The sequence below is a fragment of the Megascapheus bottae genome, chromosome 11 (assembly GCF_031878675.1).
Source record: "Megascapheus bottae isolate mThoBot1 chromosome 11, mThoBot2.hap1, whole genome shotgun sequence".
Lineage (NCBI taxonomy): Eukaryota > Metazoa > Chordata > Mammalia > Rodentia > Geomyidae > Megascapheus > Megascapheus bottae.
This window is the reverse complement of record NC_143519.1, coordinates 58499297-58520009: the sequence shown is the minus strand read 5'-3', so window position 1 is coordinate 58520009 and position 20713 is coordinate 58499297. Positions and strand designations below refer to the sequence as shown.

General features: G+C 36.2%; 1 protein-coding gene across 4 annotated transcripts in view; it reads left to right on the top strand.

The window, feature by feature from the left end:
- Cdk8 (cyclin dependent kinase 8) overlaps positions 1-20713 on the top strand; it is a 92763-nt gene that overhangs the window by 27978 nt on the left and 44072 nt on the right. For all 4 annotated transcript variants that reach the window (XM_090342354.1, XM_090342355.1, XM_090342353.1 and 1 more), the window contains 2 exons: positions 10818-10893; positions 16736-16846. In XM_090342354.1, the coding sequence (XP_090198480.1) occupies positions 10818-10893; positions 16736-16846 (187 nt within the window). The remainder of the gene's footprint in view (positions 1-10817; positions 10894-16735; positions 16847-20713) is intronic.

Sequence of the window (20713 nt, the reverse complement as noted above, 5' to 3'; positions counted from 1 at the left end):
GACATATTAATCTGTGTAATAAAACATTATGTGTATAGAGTCATGGACTTTTATGTCCATAGCATTGGGTACTCAAATATTGAGTCCTCGCTCTTGTACTGTTTGGATCTAATAGCCACATATTAAGGATACCATGTGCCTTTTTTTTTTTTTTTGCCATTCCTGGGGCTTGAACTCAGGACCTGGGTACTCTCCTTGGGCTTTTTTTTTTTTTTTTTTTTTTTTTTTTTTGCCAGTCCTGGGCTTGAGCTCAGGGTCTGAGCACTGTCCTTGGATTTTCTCAAGGCTAGAGCTCTACCACTTGAGCCTCAGCACCACTTCTGGGTTTTTTTTTTCTATGTATGTGGTACCGAGGAATCGAACCCGGGTCTCCATGCATGCTAGGCAAGCACTTTAACCACTAGGCCAAACTCCCGGCCCACCATGTGCCTTTTGTTCCTTTGGCCTTGACTTGTCTCATTCAACATGATTCACTCTAGATTCATCCACTTCCCTGTGAATGCCATTATTTTATCTTGTCTGTTGGCTATGTAGAATTCCATTGTATATATATACACCACATTTTTTGTATTCATTCATCTGCAGCAGGACATCTGGGTTGTTTCCATTGCCTGGCTATTGTGAATAGTGCAGAGGTGAACATAGCTAAGCAGATGTCCTTATCATATCCTGGATTATGATGTTCAGGGTAGATGCCCAGAAGCGGTATGGCAGGATCATAGGGAAGGTCAATTTTGAGTTCTTTTAAGAAACCTCCACACTGCTTTCCAGAGTGGCCGAACTTGATTACAATCCCACCAGTAGGACAGTAGGATTCCTTTTTCTCCACAACCCTGCCAGCATCTGTCATTGTCTGAGTTCAAAATCTTGGCCATTCTTGTTGGGGTAAGGTGGTATCTTAAGGTTGTTTTTATTTGCATTTCCTTTATGATCATGGATGATGAGCATTTTCTCACATGCTTTTCTGCCATTTTAACCTCTTCTTTTAATAAGTCTCTCTTTAGTTCCCTTGCCCATTTACTGATTGGTTGTTGGGTTTGGGGGGGATTAGTTTGAGTTTCCTGTAGATACTGGATATTAAGCATTTGTCTCATGTATTATTGGTAAATATCATTTCCCAGTTGGTTGGCTGTCTTTCTACTTTAATGGCTATGCTTTTTCTGTGCAGAAACTTTTTATTTTTAGGTAGTCCCATTTATCGAGTCTCTAATCTGTTGTGACCCTAGGATTCTGTTCAGGAATCTTTTGCCTGTGCCTATGAGTTCCAGTTTCTCTCCACCTCTGTCATGTAGCAGTTTCAAGGTTTCCGGTCTGAAATTGAGGTCTTTGATCCATTTTGAGTTAATGCTTGTGCATGGTGAAAGGGGAGGGTCAATTTTTATTTTTCTGTATGTGGCTGCCCAGTTTTGCCAGCACCAATAATTGAATAGGCTGTGTTTGTTCCACTGTATATCTTTGGCTCCTTTGTCAAATACAAGTTGACTATAAGTATGTTGTTCTATTTCGGGATCTTCTATTCTATTCCATTGATCTTCTGGTATATTTTTGTACCAATACCATTCTGTTTTTGTTATTTATTATGGCTCTATAGTAGAGTTTGAAGCCTGGGATTGTAATACCACCTGCATTGCTCTTTTTGCCTAGAATTGTTTTGGCTATTCTAGATCTTTTCTTGTTCCATATGAACCTTTGGATTGTATCTTCTATTTCAGTAAAGAATGTCCTTGGGATTTTGATGGGGATTGCATTGAATTTATATATCAATTATGGCAGTATGGCCATTTTCACTATATTAGATCTCCCTACCCATGAGCATGGGATGTCTTTACATTTCCTGGTATACTCTTTAATTTCTTTCGTTAGGCTTTTATAGTTTTCATTAAATAATTCCTTTACATCTTTGGTTAAGTTAATTCCTAAGTATTTTATTCTTTCAGGGCAATTGTGAATGGGATCATTTTCTTGATTTGGCCTTCTATTTGTGTAGTGTTGAAGTACAAGAAGGGTACTGATTTTTGCAGGTTAATTTTGTATCCTGCACTTTGCTAAAGTGGTTTATTAATTCTTGGAATTTGGTAGTGGAGCTTATTGGGTCAGTCAGTTAGAAGATCATGTCATCTGTGAATATGGATAGTTTAATTTCTTCTTTCCCTATGTGGATCCCTTTGATGTCCTTCTCTTGCCTTTTTGCTCTGGCTAAGGGTTCCAGCACTATATTGAAGAGAAGTGGAGAGAGTGGGCATCCTTGTCTAGTTTCTGATTTTTAAGGTAAATGGTTCCAGTCTTTCTCCATTTAGTATAATATAGGCTGTAGGTTTTAAGGAATGTACCTCTTGTTCCTATTTTTTCTAGTGCTTTCAACATGAATGGATATTGTATTTTGTCGAATGCCTTCTCCGTATCCAGAGAAATTGTCATATGATTCTTATCCTTAGCTCTATTGATATGTATTACATTGATTTGCAAATGTTAAAATAGCCTTGTATCTGTGGGATGAAGCCTACTTGTGTATAATTTTTTAAATTTGTTTCTGGATTCTGTTGGCTAGTATTTTATTGAGGAGTTTTGCTTCTGTGTTCATTAGAGAGATAGGTCTGTAGTTCTCTTTTTTTGTTGGGTCTTTCTCTGGTTTGGAGATGAGTGTAATATTAGCTTCATCAAATGAGGTTAGTATTGCTCCTTCTGCTTTTGTTTCTCAGAAGAGTTTCAAGAGTATAGGTACCACTACTTCTTGGGCTCTTTTTCATTGGCATTTCCCTTTTTGTTTCCACTATTTCATTGTATGAAATTGGTTGGTTCAATTTGTTTACCTCTTCATGGTTCAATGTGGGTAGTCTACATTTATTTAAGAAGTCATCCATTTCTCCAGGATTTTCTTGTTTCTTTGAATATAAGCCCTGGTAGTACTTATTCATAATGGATTTAATTTCTTGGATATAGGTCGTGATTGTTCCCATAGGGTCTCTAATCTTGTTTGAGTCTCCCCTTTCCTTTTTTTGATTAATCTTGCCAGGGGTCTGTCAATTTTGTTGCATTTAGGGTTTGCATGGAGAGGTCTGCAGTTATTCTAATTTTTCTCTATTTTTCTTTGGAGATCGAAGAGCTCCTTGTTGATTTCCTGCTTATATTCCTGAAATTATTTTTGGAATTCTGCTTTGATCTCTTTAGTCATGTCCGCAATCATCTCCTTGAACAGGGTCATGTTTCCTGTCTTTTCAGGTATCATTTCTTTGGATGTTGATATCTCTCTCATCCCTTCTCTCTTGTTTCCTTTTGGGCTTTATGTGGGACTTTGATTATTTATATATTTTGTGATTTGTCGTTGCGATTTCCAATGCAATGGAGACTGTTGTAGGTTCACTCTGTGGTTGGTAGGTGGCAGTCTTTACTTGGTTTGGGGCTGGTGGTTCTGGGAATCTGTGTGTTAGCGCCCAGTCCCCCAACATTAGGATCCGTGATCAAAGGAACGAGTCTGACCCAGAAGTGGAAGTTAAATAGAGTTTTATTCTGCGCCTGGCATCGAGAATCATACTGACTGGTCAGGACTGTCTCTAAGATGTGAGTGAGAGAGTGACCCCGCCTAATCTTACAGGCTACTTTTATAGGCCACCAGCCATGTGGTTGGGCTTGGCCATACACAGGTGGCCAATGGAATCTCAACATACTTGAGTGATGGCTGGGGCAACCACCTACACCTTTGATGTTTGAACTGACCTATCATCTTGGTGGGCTTCTGGTGCACTGCTCTGCTAACAAAGGAAATGGAGGGAGTTTTCTGGCAGGCCAAAGGAGTTGGGTGGGGGAGGAATTCTGGTAACTCCACCTGGTTTAACTACTCTTGTAATCTGAGCTGTTATCAGGAATTTTACAGCCCCTGCCTTGAGTCAAGTACTCCTTTGTCATGAAGATGGGCAATGCCGATAAGGGATGGATTTTGGGGGAAGTTTAGAAAGGGGTCCCTTCACTGTGTATATGTGGTTCTCATCCAAATTAGTTCCCCTGCTGACTGGGTTGGAGATTATAGCTTTTACAGGTGTGTCAGCCCGTTCCCAAAGGCTGTGTGCTACTTCATAGCTAGCTCTCAGCTAGCCCAACCAGTGGCCCAACTGAAGAAGGCCTGCAGTTTGGGAGCTTCGCCCAGCGGCTAGTATGTCTGCCCTGTAGCTGAGGGACTGTGGTTTGAGAGGTTTGAGAGCTTCCAGGAGTTGGCTAGCTTGCGGCCCTTTTCCCAGGGGGGGGGCCCAGCAGAGGAAGTGGGCTCCAAGGGAGCTGTGCATTTCTGGCTCTCATAGGTTGAGCTCAGCCCTTCAGTTCCTTGATGTGTTTCAAGGGAGTACTGGGCCACTTTGGCTGAGAGTCTTTCTGTGACTCCTGGGGGCCTTCCTGGTGCTTGCTTCCCAGAGGCTTCCGTCAGGGGCGCCCCACTTAGTTTTGGTGCAGTCAGCTGCTGGCACACAGACTCACCCCCTCCTGCTGTTGGAAGGCAGGGTCTTAGCGCCCCTCAGTCTACAGTTTTAGTAGCCTGGGAGAGGAAGCTGTTGGGAAGCTGTTGGGAGGAGGAACACCTCTACAACCCTTTGTTGGGGTGCTGGGTCTTAGCGCCCAGCTGCCTGTCAGTCTCCAATCAATGGTCTGGGGGAGGGGGGGAAGGGACAGGATTCTGAATTCCTTCCCCCCCCCCACTTGCCAGTCTTTCTTGGGCGGGGTGGGAGGGGTCCAGGTTAAGTTCTGTAGCTTGCCACCAGCTCTGCCTTCCTGATGGGTTTTGGGGAACCCGCTGGACTACTTTTGGTTTGGGTTTGGCTGTGAGCTACTCCGAGGTGTTGGAGAGTCATTCGTTCTCCACAGCTGTCTGTGTTGTCCCCGCCGGGTCTGTGTGGGATTCCTGTGTCTGGATTCCGCTGCTTGCTGGAGTTCTGGGCTTCCTGGCCCCAGCGCCGGTCACTATTTTTGGGTCTGGTCTGTGTGGGGTTCCTGTGTCTGGATTCTGCTGCTTGCTGGAGTTCCGGGCTTCCCTGAACCAGGGCCCTGGTTCCCACTGCTGCCACTTTTGCGGGAGAGGTGGGGGAGGGGTCTTCACTTTGGATTCTTTGAGAGTGTTTAAGCTTTATCAGGGTTTCTTTTCTGATTTGTATACTTCTCCATTGCTTCTTGAATTTGTAGTTGTGGATTTCTTAAGATAGTTGTCTTGTGGGATTCCCTGATTCTCTGTTTTTGTGGGAGAGAGCTAAGCTGGGTCCCTATTGTTTTGGCCCCATCTTGCAGTGGGTCTTAAAAAACCTTTTAAAACTTTTAAGGCATTTTATGAATCCCACATTACCTGATACCAAAGTCAGATATATAGTAATAGTATAAGAAAATATAAACCAATATCTGTCATGATCATTGTTTGAAAATCTTTCCCAAAATAATAATAAAATTCAGCATCATATTAGCAGGATAATACAGTATTTCATTATTAAATCACTATTTTAGCAAGTTTCTTACCATTTAGTCATAGATTATTAGGATGATTCAATGTATGAAAATGGGTCAGCACTACATTAACTGAATGCATAAAATAACCGAGCTCAATGGAAGCAGAAAAATTTCTTTGACAAAATTGATCACTGTTTGACAAAAATCTTCAACTCGCTACAAATTGGAATAAAAAAAATCTCAGTATTATACAGGCTGTTCAAAAAAATGCATGTTAAATATACTCAAAGATGAACACCCAGGCTAGAAGCATAGCCTAGTGGTAGAGTACTCACCTCACATGCACAAAGCCCTGGGTTCGATTCCTCCGTACCACATTCATAGAAAAAGCTGGAAATGGTGCTGTGGCTCAAGTGGTGGAGCTCTAGCCTTGCGCAAAAAAGTGTCCAAGGACAGTGCCCAGGCCCTAAGTTTAAGCCCCAGGACTGGCCCCCCCCCCAAAAAAAAATGAACACTAAAAGCTAGTAGCAGAAACAAAATAAAGATGCCTCCTCTCAAAACTTCAGTTTGTTTTAATTTTAAAAGTCATATCCAAAGCCGTTTAGCAAGAGAAAGAAGAAATTGTCTGTGTTTTGGTCTTACATGTAGAAAACTAAAGATTCTACACACATTTGAAAATTGGTTCAAACTAATCAGTTCATCAGGATCAATTCTCAAAAATTAGTTGCATTCTTGTGAAAATAGTACCATTTGCAAAAGGAATAAAATATTGAAGTATTAACTGGAGGCAAAAGATTGTTCACTACAAACTACAAAACAGTATTTAAAGAAACTGTAGAAAATGTAAGTTGATAGGAACACATTCTGTGTCCATTTGTTGGAGTTTTGATATTGTTAAAATTTTATACTTTCCAAAGTAACTTACAAACTCAATGCAATATCAATATTCAAACAGCATGCTTTTTTTTCAGAAATAGAAAAGCTTATCCTGAAATTAATGTAAAATGTTTCCTGACTTCACATAGTCACAGCAGTCATCAAATGAACATTCTCAGTAAATGTTATTAACATCTGGAAATTCACTTCTTATTTTCTGCTAAGATACCCCAGCAATTGAATATTCACTTTACAGACAAATGGGCCTTTTGGTATTCTGACTTGGAGCGATAACATTGAATTGTCTTACACAAGTCTATATTTTACAGAATGATATGAAATTCTCAAATATAAAAGCTAATATTACTAGCATAACTGCTTTAATCTGACATGATCCTGTCTTCTGAAAAGTTGTTGGCAGCGGCTCTGATTAAGCTACTAACCACTGCTGGAAATTATACGCATCATTTCCTATTCTGTGAGGCCACATCAGTTTTGATTACAATATTATAAGTTTTTCTAAAGACCTTACTCAAACTCTATTGATGGAGTGTAATAAGTGGAAGGAAACAGCAGGTAATCCTTCTTTCTTGATAGTTTTTCACTCACATGAAATTCTCCTTCTGTATCTGGAGCTATTAGTAGTCAGCCCATGTGAGTTAGTCCTTCTTTATTTTTATTTTGAAAGTAGGGTCATTTATAGTGAATTTTATTACTTGACTAGCTATTGACAATAGCTTCCTAAATAGTCTGAAGCTGGAGTCTTAATTGTGTCTTATACTATTAAACATCCTTGTTCTTAAATTGAAAGTTGGATACCTTTTACTCAGCTTTGGCATTAATTATCCTTTCACTACAATACATTCTCTAGAATTTTATTAGGGAGAGTTCATATTCAGATTACTGTGAGGTATCCCACTTGGAGAAGAGCAAGTACTTGGGAAGGTATGGGCTTTGAATAATTATAGAGGGACTAAGGGAATTAGAGCATCTCTGGATTGGATGCTAACAAGAAGTGAGTTCGGTTTGATAAAACTGAAGATCCTCAATATTCATTTCAGGAGCAGGAGATTCAAAGCAGACCTGACACTTTGGTTTTCTGATATAGCCTTCGGTAAAGCTTTATTTTCTATTGTTCCTGCCTACTGGCCTTTCTATCAGTCTGTTAGAGATATCATACTCTGGTTATTAGTTGGGCTCATATTCACTTTCTCAGTCCTTTTTGGGGGTCATATTCAGCCGTTTAGATCACTGTCTTTTAAAATTGCAATCTTTTCCTTAGAATTCATTGGTCAGGAGGTTATTCATAGGACCATTATAGGGTTAACTAATGAGGTAAAAATGATTGCATATCTAAGATGAGATTAATTTGAACATCATAGCACTGGCAAATGCTAAGAGGCAGCTAACCGAGTTTATAGTCTGCTTCTAAGCCAAGAAATAGTACTTTGATTGGTTTTGGTATCAGATACAGAAACTTTTCCAGATATGACATTATGGGGCTATCTGCCCTCTTTATTACTTGTATATTACTATTTAAAAGCCATAAAACGAATGATTGTTGTCCTTAATGTACTATGTTATCCCTCATCTCCTTTGCTGTCCCTTGGGTATCTCATATTGTTACAGTATCTCACTTTGTTATCTGATATATTGAATTTATTTGTATTTGGTTATCTGCAACTTGATAGGGAAGGGGGGAAAACCAATACGGGGAGTGGGTGGTGGGTCGGGGGAGGTAATGGGTACCAAGACATGTGAAAGGGTATCAATGTATGTGAATTAATGCACCTTCTATCTGGCAAATATCATGTAATCCTTTTATTAATTACAATAAAAATATATAAAAAAATTACTTAGTAGTTAAGGAACTTAGAGAACAATGAATTCAAGTCAAATGAAAGTGCCTACAATCTCAACCATCCAGTGAGCAAACTGTATCTAGATATGTTAAATTTATACAGGGAATGATTAGAGAACCATAAAACAATTATGAGTATTGTATTAAAATATCATGAAAGGTAGCAAATGTCTCAACATTTCCTAAATTTAAAATAGGAAAAAATAAAGAAAATAGCTTAGAATTAAAAAAAATAATAACATGCAAATCAAAACATAATCTTTGACTCTGCTATTTAGAGCTTGTTCCATGGGTTGTAGGTGGAAACTGTCTCTGATACTGTTTGTACCTAAGACCTTTGCGTTAAGAAGTATCTTTCTCTAAGATTATCTGAAAGATTCATAAGAATTGGCTTGAGGTTTCAGACTGGGATGGTCTTCCAGGATATTTGACAGTGTGCTGTACTGGTATAATTAGGAGCCATTGCCTTCTGAGGAGGTTTACTGTTGTATAGCTTAAAACAGCATATGGAAAAGTTAATTCTACATAGTTCAAATTCAGTCTTTCTAATGATGCTTTATAATAGCTAGTCTCTTCTCTTCAGAACATATGTTTAAGTAACTAGCAAGAGATTGCTTCTTCCATCTGTGCTGTCTTGAATTCTGGAAAAATGAATGTTAATTAGAATTATTAAAATGGAAAAGAATGGATCCTCTGTTGACCTATAATAATACACAATTGATTTATGAAAATTCAGTCACTGATTATCCAGCAAGTTGGAATACAGTTTGAACAGTAAACAAGAACAGCCTTGGCTTTTCTGTCCTGTGCTGATTGTCCTTGCTTGACCTGGAATTTGAAACCTGCAAACCTGCAAACAAATTAATGTAAAACATTTTTGTACCATTTTTTTTTGTAAGAACTGAGTCTACTTTTTCAATTGCTAAACATATTCATTAATATAGTGTTTGAATATAATGAACTTATAAAACCATTTAAGTCTCTCAAAAGTTTGTTCTACCATAATTTTAATAGAATTTTTGAAGACTGAGGTTTCAAAGGAATGTGGAGTGTTCAGTACTGTTTTATTCAAAATTTTAGCTACTTTCAGATAGCTATTTTATATTTTTACATTGTTACTATAGTCTGTTAAAGGGAAGATATCATTCACCCATTCCTTTTTGGTTTTCTAATCAAACACACTTGCCTTCAAATTGTATATACTATTTTTTTTAAATGTGATGTGTTAGGCAGCTTTCTGTTTCTGAAATAGATAGCTGAGTTAAGTCAACTTAGAAAAGACTTACTTTGATTCACAGTTTTTGAAGTTATGGTCAATGACTGATTGGCAACAGTGCTTTGAGTCTGTGGCTTCATGTTATTGTGGGATCACACTCACCCTAAACAAAAGAAAAGTGGTAAGAAGAGGTTAATGTTACCAGGGCACATGATCTTCATTGACTGGAAATCTTTCATTTGACCTTACTTTTTCTTTCTTTTTTTTTTGTCAGTCCTGGGCTTGGGCTCAGGGCCTGACCACTGTTCTTGGGTTTTCTCAAGGCTAGAGTTCTACCACTTGAGCATTTCTGGCTTTTTTCTATGTATGTGGTACTGAGGAATTGAACCCAGGCCTTGGTGCATGCTAGGCAAGCACTCTACCACTAGGCCAAACCCCCGGCCTTGACCTTACTTCTTAAAGGTTCCACTACATCCCATCCCAATAGCTCTACATGCTGAGGACCAAGACTCATGACCCATACTTAAGCTCCAAATTGTAGCATCATATTATTTGTCATACTTGTTTGTTTTAAACAGACTTTGAAGTAGACATAGACACAGACATGCACAAGCACATGAACACACACACACATACATATACACACTCACATTCACATAATTCACTCCTCTTTGGAGATAAGCAGTTAAAAAGACATTTTATAATCTGCTATTCCTAAATTCATTTGTTCCTAGTCTTTTCTCCAGTAGCCATTTCTTTTGTCCTTGTTTCAATGATGTTAAACCATTTGTGGCCACTTTGATGTTCTCTGATCATAGCATATTATTTCCATGTCCCTGTAAATACTAGGTGTGTGCAATTTCTTTTTTGTATAATTGTACAAAGAAGTTTCATTGTAGTATTTCCATACATCCATGCATTATATTTTGATTAAATTTTTCTCCTGTATTGCTCTTAGAAAGATTACAGAAGTTGAGCTCTATCGGTAATGTGGAATATTAGATAAATCTTTTGAGACTCTTCTGTCTCTGAGCTAGTCTCTTTTGAGACTAGCTTCTTTCATCAAATAATAGCACTGATTTAGAGTATCTGAAAGAAACATATCTATGACATTTTGTGATTATATGAAAAAGTTAGAAAATATGATTTGGTGACTTTTTAAAAACTTTTTTTTTTCTTTTTTTTTGCCAGTCCTAGGCTTGAGGTCAGGGCCTGAGCACTGTCCTTGGACTTTCTCAAGGTTAATGCTCTACCACTTGAGCCTCAGCACCACTTCCAGCTTTTTTCTATGTATGTGGTACCAAGGAATCGAACTTGGGTCTTTGTGCATGCTAGGCAAGCACTCTACTACTAGGCCAAACTCCCAGCCCCAAAACATGATTTATTTTATTTTTCTATTAAAGTGAACATAAACATAGATTTATATGGCTATTACTTATTTTACAGGAAGGATGATAAAGATTATGCTTTGAAACAAATAGAAGGAACTGGGATCTCTATGTCGGCATGTAGAGAGATAGCAGTAAGTAAAACACTTTATATTATAATTATTACCAACTGCCTTATGAATGTTAGTTTACCATATTAATTCATATTGATGAATAATTTCAGATATTTATAGAAAATATATTTAGAAGCAAGGTGACAATTCTATCAAAGTATAAATTCATTTATTTTGGCAAAATTAATTTTAGTTGTTTATATGAATATATATGTATAATTTCCAATAAATGTCACTAATAGTTATGTTTCCAGTTTTTAATGTAAAAATGGTTAGATAAAATGAATATTTACTTTTCAATAGAATGGGATTGAGGTCCTAAGCCAGGCATTGGTGGCTCACGCCTGTAATCCTAGCTACTCAGGAGACTGAGATGTGAGGATCACTGTTCAAAGCCTGCCTGGGCACAAAAGTCTGTGAGACTTGTCTTCAGTTAACCACCAGAAAACCGGAAGTCTTGCTGTGGCTCAAAGTGGGAGAGCATGAGCCTTGAGCTCAGGGAGAGTGCCCAGACCCAGAGCCCCAAGACTGACCAAAAAAAAAAAAAAAAGAGGTCCTATTATTTGATTTCATTTTTACTTGTTCATTAGAAGATACAGTTTTCTCAACAGTATTTTATATTTCTTATTTTGTTGATTTTTCACTTTTCTATATATATTGCATCATATATTTTTCTATATAATTTCCTTAAATCAGTAAATTGTATTCATTTTTAATGTTTATTAAATTTTGCATCCCTAAAAGATTCCATATTTGGAGTTGTTTGAGGTGAATCTCCTGTAGCCACTAGGGAAACAGAGATGAAGAGGATTGTATTTAAAGGTTAGCCTGGAAAGGGGTATCAATGTGTGAGAAATAAAGCACCTACCATCTGGCGAATGTAACTATAACCCCTCTATACATTACAATAAAAAATAAATATTTTTTTAAAAGGCTAACCTGGGTAAAAATTTTAAGAAAGTTTTATTTCAACTAATAAAAGCTAGGCATGGTAGCTGTGCACCCGGCATCCCAGGTAGACAGGAAGAATAAATAGGAGGATCAAAGGTTATGCCAGCCTACGCATAGAAATGAGACCATACTTGAAAAATAAAGCAAAAATAGATAAGGGAGTGCTTTAGATTATGATAGAGTATCTGTCTAGTAAGAGCAAGGCCCTGAGTTTAGACACTAGTACCCTCCCCAAGTTAAATTCATGTGGTTTGCCCATATCTTTTAACTTAATTTTTTTAAAGTGCCTTGCATATGTAGATTTTTTGTTTGTTTGTTTTTTCATATATTTTTTATTGTAATTAATAGAAGGGTTACATGATATTTGCCAGATAGATGGTGCATTAATTCCCATACATTGATACCCTTTCACATGCCTTGGTCCCCATTTCCCTCCCCCCCACCCCTCATCTTGTTTTCCCCTGTTCCCTATCCAAGTTCAAATAACCAAATACAAATATATCCGATATATCAGGAAAAAAAGATCATATTAAGTGAAGTAAGCCAGACTCAAAGGAACTTAGGCTCAATGGTTTCCCTCATTTGTCATTATCAGTAGAAACCTTGGGCTCTCCTAGCAGAGATTTGCAATAGAGCAAAACCTTGATACAAAAGGCCATATAGTAGGACGCTAAATGAAAGGATCTCTAGGATATAGAAACATAAGCCATATAATGAATGATTGTTGTTCTTAAGGTACTATGTTATCTCTCATCTCTTTTGCTGTCCCTTGGTTATCTCATATTGTTACAGTATCTCACTTTGTTAACTTAATTTTTTAACACAAAGTTGTTTGTAATATTCCTTTACTATCTTATGTGTACATTCTGTACTGATATTTTTCTTTGCTTGCTAATTTTGGTAATTTGTGTTTATTTCATTAATTTTCATTCTGTTCTTTTTTTCTTACGTTGGGCTTATTTGTCTTTATAAAGTGGAAAATTAGTTGGACATCAGTGGTTCACATCTGTAATCCTAGTTACTTTGGAAGCTGAAGTCTGATGAATGTGGTACAAAGGGTCAGGAAAGTCTATGGGACTCTTAACCACCAATAAACCACAAAAATCTGGAATTGAACCTGTGACTCAAGAGATAGAGTGCTAGTCTTGAATTAAAAAGAGCTCAAGAACAGTGCCCAGGCCCTGAGTTCAAGTTCCAGGATGCACGCACGCACGCACGCGCGCACACACACACACACAGAGTAGAATCTTAGTGCATTTGATTTTAGATTTTTTCCCCCCAATATATGCATCTGTAAATTTCCCTTTACTCTGTGTTTCACCTACATTCTACAGACCTTACATTGTATTTCCAATTATCATTTAGTACGAAGTGTTCCATTTTCTCTTAATCCATTATTTACAGATGTATTGCTAAAATTTTAAATACCCGAGGCTTCTTTAGGTAAGTTACTATTTAGTATTAATGTATTTTTATTATGATAAGAGAAAAGAGACTATATTTTAGGAAATACTCTGAAATAGTGATAGAATGATACAGTATTAATAAAGTTATACAGTTATTTACTTTAAACAAATTCAGAAGGGGAGGAGTAGGTATTAATATAGATAAATAAATTTGAGTAAATAATGGTACTTCTGGGGATTTTGTATTGCAAAAAGCTAGAGTAATTCCCATTTCTAGCAAATTTTATTAGACGTCATGCTTTTTATTTATATTAAGTCTTCCTTAGAGAAGCCTATGTCCCCCACCACTTACATCTTTCTTGTGTGTGTATTTTTTTTATTTTTTTAATTGTACTTAATAAAAGGGTTACATGATATTTGCCAGATAGCAGGTGCATTAATTCACATACATTGATACCCTTTCACATGTCTACCACTTACCTCTTTCATTCTCATGATCATAACCCATTTGGTTCTTTAGTAATACTTAGAACAAATTGCAAGGCGACTGTTTTTTAAAGAAGATGACTCACACATGTAATCCTAGATACATAGGAGAATGAATCAAAGTCAACACCAACCTAAGCAGTAAAGTCTATGAGGCTTTTATCTCCAGTTAACTAGGAAAACACTGGAAGTAGAGCTGGTAGAATGTCAGCCTTGAGTGAAAAAACTCAAGGACAGTGCCCAGACCCTGAGTTTCCAGCACCAGTACTTGTACCAAAAGGGTGATGGTGGTGGTGGAAGTAATCTTCTTAGGAATGTAATTTGAGCAAATTATACCCTCTAAAATCATTGGGCCTTCATTTTAAAAATGGGTTATATAAATATTTCATGAAGATAATTCATGATTAAATGAGATAATACTTGGTATATGTTTAGTACTTTACTTGGCAGTACTAGGAATTGGAATCAAGGCCTCGTGCTTGCTTGGCAAGCCCTCTACTACTTAAGCTGTACCCCCTGTCCTGCTGATATTTATTTTAAATATGGAAACAAGACTTCATATTGGATCTGCAATTCAGGAAACATCTTAAAGTAAAATGCATAGCTTGGTACTTCTAGCCATGCTGATCTTTATCATAAATATAGAAACAAAATTTCTTATTGGATCTGAAATTTGAGAGATATCTTAAAGTAAAATGTGTAGGTTTCTAAAATTGCATCCTTCATTAAAGTTTTTGTGTGTGTTATAATTTATACCCTGACATTTTCCAGAAAGGATTTGACATAGCTGTCTAACTTTGGAATATGTTTCAATTTTGATGTGGTAGAAACACTGAGCTATAATTAAGACCACCTTAACGTTTGTTTTCTCTTTCCCAGTCATCTAGAAGATTGTGAGTGATCCCAAATTCTGAACTTAGGGTCACTCAGGATTATTTTCCTGGTTTATTAAATAATAAATGATCAGTTTTAAATATTGGACTTTAGGTTCTTGAGGATAGGCATTTAAGTTCCAAAGTTTCATATGTTTATTTAAAGTAGAAATATATAACCTGAATTTAGTTATGTTCTTGGAGATAATAATAATCACTCTCTCCAGCATGTAATAATTTATATAATATTGGATCATTTAATGTTTAGTCTATAGTTATTCAAGTCTATTTCAAAGCCCCCAATATAATGTCCACATTACAATTATATAAATTCTTGTTTTGATGGTGGAATTCTTACAAGTGATACTGAAATTTTAAATTCTAAAAATTTTAAGTTCTTGGCTTTCCACACATGGCTGCCCTGAATTTGTAGCACAATTGGAAGACAGCCTGTCTGTTTTAGACTGATCAGTACATACTATTATTCTTCCTTATAAGCCTTTCCTTAACAGTTACTATTTTTGGTTCTTTTCAACAGTAGTAAGGTGTTTTTTAATGAGATGGTTTATTTTATGGCTAAGCTGGTTATCATTAGGAGATAAAAGATTTTAGAGAAAAGAATGTCCTTTTAGGAGATGAATTGTGTAGCCCACCAGAATATTCTATTTAGATATTTTTATCTATATAAGTTTTTTTTATCTATTAGGTTACAAAAATTTATTCAACTTTGTCATGTAATTTAAATGCCTGAAATTTAGTAATATGTCTGAGTTAAAACCTTACTTCATTTCAGATAATATAGTGATTGCAGTTAATTAGCCCTTTAATAATTTTTAAATGACTGTAAGCTCACATTTGTCTTATATTTGTTTTGTGGTCTCAAAATAATTACTCAGAATATGAAAAAATATTTCTAGATATCTAATAATATCTAGATCATAAAAGCCTTCCAGTCAACGACAAAACAAAATGTGATTTAAAAATGGATAAAGCTCCACTTCCAGTTATTTTTTTTAGTGGCTAATTAGAGATTAGAATCTCACAGACTTTCCTGCCCTGGCTGGCTTCAGTTTACTGATCCTCAGATATCAGCCTCCTGAGTATCTAGGATTATAGGAATGAACCTTTAGTGCTCAGCTTTAGAGTGACTTTTTAAAAAGACAGGAATCATGAAGAGTTGGGCCTGGTGATACATGCCTGTAATTTTAGCATTTGGGGGGTTTAGGAGGCTACACTGTGCTATGAGATTGTCTCAAAAACAGCCACAAGAAAAAAGGGCAAATAAATATTGGCAGGGATGTGGATAAACCAGAAATATGATAGAGATGGGAAAGTTAAATAATACAGCTGCTAAAAACCCAGTTTGGTGATTTCCCTCAAAGTTAAACATGGAACAATCATGATCCAGCAGAGCCTCAAGCAACATTATTTTTAGAAGCATTATTCACAATAATCAAAAGGTTATAATAATTATTCTGTGTGTACATTCAGGTAAATGGACATCAAGAACAGTATTATTTTTTTTAGAATAGAAGAATTCTTAGAGGTAGGAAGTACAATAGAGCTAGCTAAGGGCCAGAGTAAGAGAGTAACCAGATTGTGGTTTAATGGGTGCAGAATTTCTGTTTGGGTTGGTGGAAAAATATTTAAATAGTAGTGATGGTTGCTCAAAGCTGAATATGTTTAAAATCATGAACTTGTTCATTCAAAAATGATTAAAATATAATTTTTTGTTATATTACCACAATTATCTCAAAAAGAAAGTAAAGCAAAGCAGCCAGCCATACAACCAGATAGATTTACTTGGCCATTCATTTTCAGTCCTACATCTTTTTCACTTGCCACTGTAGCACAAGAATAGGTATTTCAATAATATGCATATTTAGTAAGTGTTTAATATTGGTTATCACTGATTTTGTCCATTTTTAGAATAAAAACTGGCTGAAATGAAATCTGTCTTTATTGCCTAGGGTGGCTGAAATGAAATCTGTCTTTTATTGCCCATGGTGCCCTCAAACTCCTAGCTTGAAGTAGTCTTTCTGCCTCAGCCTCCTTAGTAGCTGAGTAGCATGCTTACCTGGATAGTTTTTGTTTGTTTGTTTTACTTGTGATAAAAAAAATATTCAATGAATCTCCTTTATTTTGTAGTTACTTCGAGAGCTTAAGCATCCAAACGTCATCTCTCTTCAGAAAGTATTTCTGTCTCATGCTGACCGGAAAGTATGGCTTCTATTTGATTATGCTGAACATGATCTCTGGGTAAGGTGAATTGCTTCTAGACATTGGTTACAGTTAGGTAGATACAAGAATTACTAAAAACAATACAGAGTTTATCCTATGAGATTTACATTTATGAAAGTCACCTCATTGACTGTGGTTGATGAATTACTGGTGCTAGAATATTTTCCTTGCTGTGGCAGGTTGAGTATCCTTTAGCCACATTGATTGGGACCAGAGAGTTTCCAATTTTGTATTTTTGTTAGGTTTGGAGATACTTAGGTTGGTGAAATATATTTGGAGAGGTTTGGAGATACTTAGGTTGGTGAAATATATTTGGAGATGTTTCGTTTGATGAATATGACCTAAAGTGGATAAAAGTGATTGAAATGCAACACACAATTAGTTTAATGCCAATAACTTGTTTGTATAAAATTATTAAAACAATTTAACAACTGTGGTATAATGTGTATATCCATATATATTGACAATAAAAAGCAAAGTAACCTGCCATACAACAAACAAACATAAAGGTATTTCATTTTATAATGAAAATACAACTCCCTGAATCCTGAAGATGGGACCTAGACTCAAATTTAAATAGGAAATTGATTTGCTTACATTTCATATATATCTCAACCACACAACTCAAAGTTAATTCTGTGTGACATATGAAATAATTTTATATATAAAACAAAGATTTATGTTGGGGAATTTGCCAGTTGTGACATGATGTTAGCCCCAAAAGTTTAAATTCCATGTTTTTAATAGTCTCGTTTTTGTTTTTTATTAACTTACATTAGTTATACAGAGGAGGGTATATTATTGTTATAGTTCGACATATTTACATTATATTCTAATCAATCTCACTTCCTCTGTGACTGTCCCTAAGTCCCTTTCCAAAGTAATTTCAGCAGGTTTCCTTTTTCTATTTTTATAGTTGCAAACAATCCATTTCAATCATATTTATATTTTTTCAAAGTACATTTTAAAATTATTGCCTTTTTCATTTCCCCTTTTTCTATCTCCTCTGAAGTAGTAGTACCTTAGATTCCTGTTCTGTTATCCACATACTTATGTAACTGTATGTGTGTATGTATATACATGCATATGAATGTATATATATTATAGTTTTAGCTTCTTATGAGTGAAAACTCATATATTTTGGGGAAGTTTTTAGCTTGACTTGTCCTTGAATTGCATCCATTTTCCTAAAAGCGATATGGTTTTGTTTTTTAAAAATGGTTGTGATGGCTGAATGGCATCAAATGAATTTGTTTACTTAAAAATCATTAAAATGATATTGGGCGTTGGTGGCTCATACTGTAATCCTGGCTGCTTGGGAGGCTGAGATTTGAGAATTGTAATTCAAAGCCAGACCAGGCAGATAGACTCTTATCTCCAATTAACCACCAATAAACCAGAAATGAAGCTGTGGTTTACATAGTAGAATAATGGCATTGAGCAAAAAAAGATCCAAGGACAATATCCAGGCCCTTTCAAGCCCCATGAACAACAACCTCCCCCCTCAAAAAAAATTGTTGAATGGAATTTTTATGTTACTACACTTTTTTTTAAAGCAGTCAGCAAAATAACCACAAACTGATAGATTTACTTGATTATTCATCTTTCTCTCATCGTATCTTTTTCATTTGTTACTGAAGCATGGAGATAACTATCTCAAGTGGGTATGTGCTTTGTGTTTAATATTGGTTATCACTGGTCTTATATGTTCTTAGAAATACAAATAACGTAGGTTTATTTGGTTGGTTGAATGGGGACTATTATGAGTATAATTGTTTTTTTGATTTCATTCCCATCTTGTTCATTGTTTTAATACAGAACCGGTATTGGCTTTTGAGTATGGAATTTTTTTTTTGTATTCCACTATCATTTTAGTTTTCAGTTCTAGACACCTTGTTACTCTGTTCAGTAATTCGTGTACTACATTAAATAAAAGTGGGAGGAGTAGATATCTTTTATTTGTTTCTGACTTTAAGGGAAATGATTTTAGTTTTTCCCCATTTAATATAATGTTAGCTATAGGTTTGTCTTATATATCTTTTATGAAATATAGGTATATTCTGTGTTCAGTTTCTTCAGAGATTTTGTGATAAAAGTATGTTTAATTTTCTCAGTTTTTTTTTCTTGAGATCATGTGGATTTTGTAGTCCTGTTTATGTGATATATTTGTTGATTTATATATGTTGAGCCATGCTTGCATATTTTGGATGAAAGCAACTTGATCATGGTGTATTCTCTTTTTAATGTTGGATTATGTTTTTACTAATTGTATTTGAGAATTTTTGCTCTATAATTCACCCCTCTCCCCCCAGTCCTGGGGCTTGAATTCAGGGCCTGGGTACTGGCCTTGGGCTTTCTCAAGGCTAGTGCTCTACCACTTGAGACACAGGACCATTTCCGACTTTTTCTGTATATGTGGTACTGAGAAATCAAACCAGGACTTCATGCATGCTAGGCAAGCACTCTACCACTAGGCCACACTTTCGACTAACTTCTCTTTTTTATTGCAACATCTCTGGCTAGTTTTAAATGAGTATAATATTTGTTTCATAGAATGATTTCAGTAACATTCCTTCTTCTGTTTCATGAAAGAACTTATAGGGACTGTTGGTGTTAATTCTTTGAAGGTCTGTTGAAATGCTGCCATGAATCTATTTTGCCTTGGGCCTCAGTTTCATAAATTGCCTTTTTTTTTTTTTTTTTTGCCAGTCCTGTGCTTGAGCTCAGGGCCTGAGCACTGTCCTTGGAATTTCTCAAGGCTTGGGCTCTACCGCCTGAGCCTCAGCACCACTTCCGGCTTTTTTTTTTTTTTTTTTTTCTATGTATGTGGTACTAAGGAATTGAACTTGGGTCTTCGTGCATGCTAGGCAAGCACTTTAACCACTAAGCCAAACTCCCGGCCTTCTTCATTTAGTTTTGATGAGTCATCTGTAACTAAAAATTTATCCATTTCTTCTGGATTTTCCAGCTTATTTAGTGGAGATTTTAGAAGCATTCACTCAAGGTCTTTGGATTTCTTTGGTATTGTTGTGATATTCCCTTTTTCATCTCTAATTTTATTCATTTGAATCTCTTCTTCCCCTCTTTTGGTAAAATTACCTAGTTACATGTCAGTCTTATTCTTAAAAGAATCAACTTTGTTTTATTTTTTATATGTTTTTTGTTTTCCAATTATTATTATCTGCCCTTGTCTTTACCATTTTTTTTTTTTAGTAGTTTGGAGTTTGGTTTGTTCCTGATTTTCTAGAAGTTTGTTGTATCACAAGGCCATTTGTTTGAATGCTTTCTAAGTTTTAGATATAGGCACTCAGGGCTGTGAATTTTTTTTTTTTTTTTTTTTTGCTACCCTGGGGCTTGAACTCAGGGCCTGGGCACTGTTCTTGGGCTTCCTCAAGGCTAGTACACTACCACTTGAGCCACAACACCACTTCCAGCTTTTTTCTATGTATGTGGTACTGAGGAATTGAACCTCTTCTCTATGCATGCTAGGCAAGCACTTTATCACTAGGCCAAACTCCGAGCCCCATAGGAACTCAGGGCTGTGAATTTTCCTCTCAGTATGGTCTTTGATGTTTCCCAGAGGTTCTAGAGGGAAGTATTTTTATCTTCATTACTCCCCAGAGATGTTTTTATCTCCCTCTTCTATCTATTTTCCCCTCCCCTCATGTGTGTATGTATGTATTTGGGTATTTGGGTCCTGGAGTTTGAACTTAGACCCAGGGTGCCTGAGATTTCGTGCTTAGAGGATAGTGCTCTACTTCTTCCTGGACTGTTTGAGCCAAGATCCTTAGATCTCATCCTTCCTGAGTAGCTAGAATCACAGTTGTAAGCCACTGGTGACCACTGGCCAGTATTTAAAAATAACTACAATCATAAACAAATCTT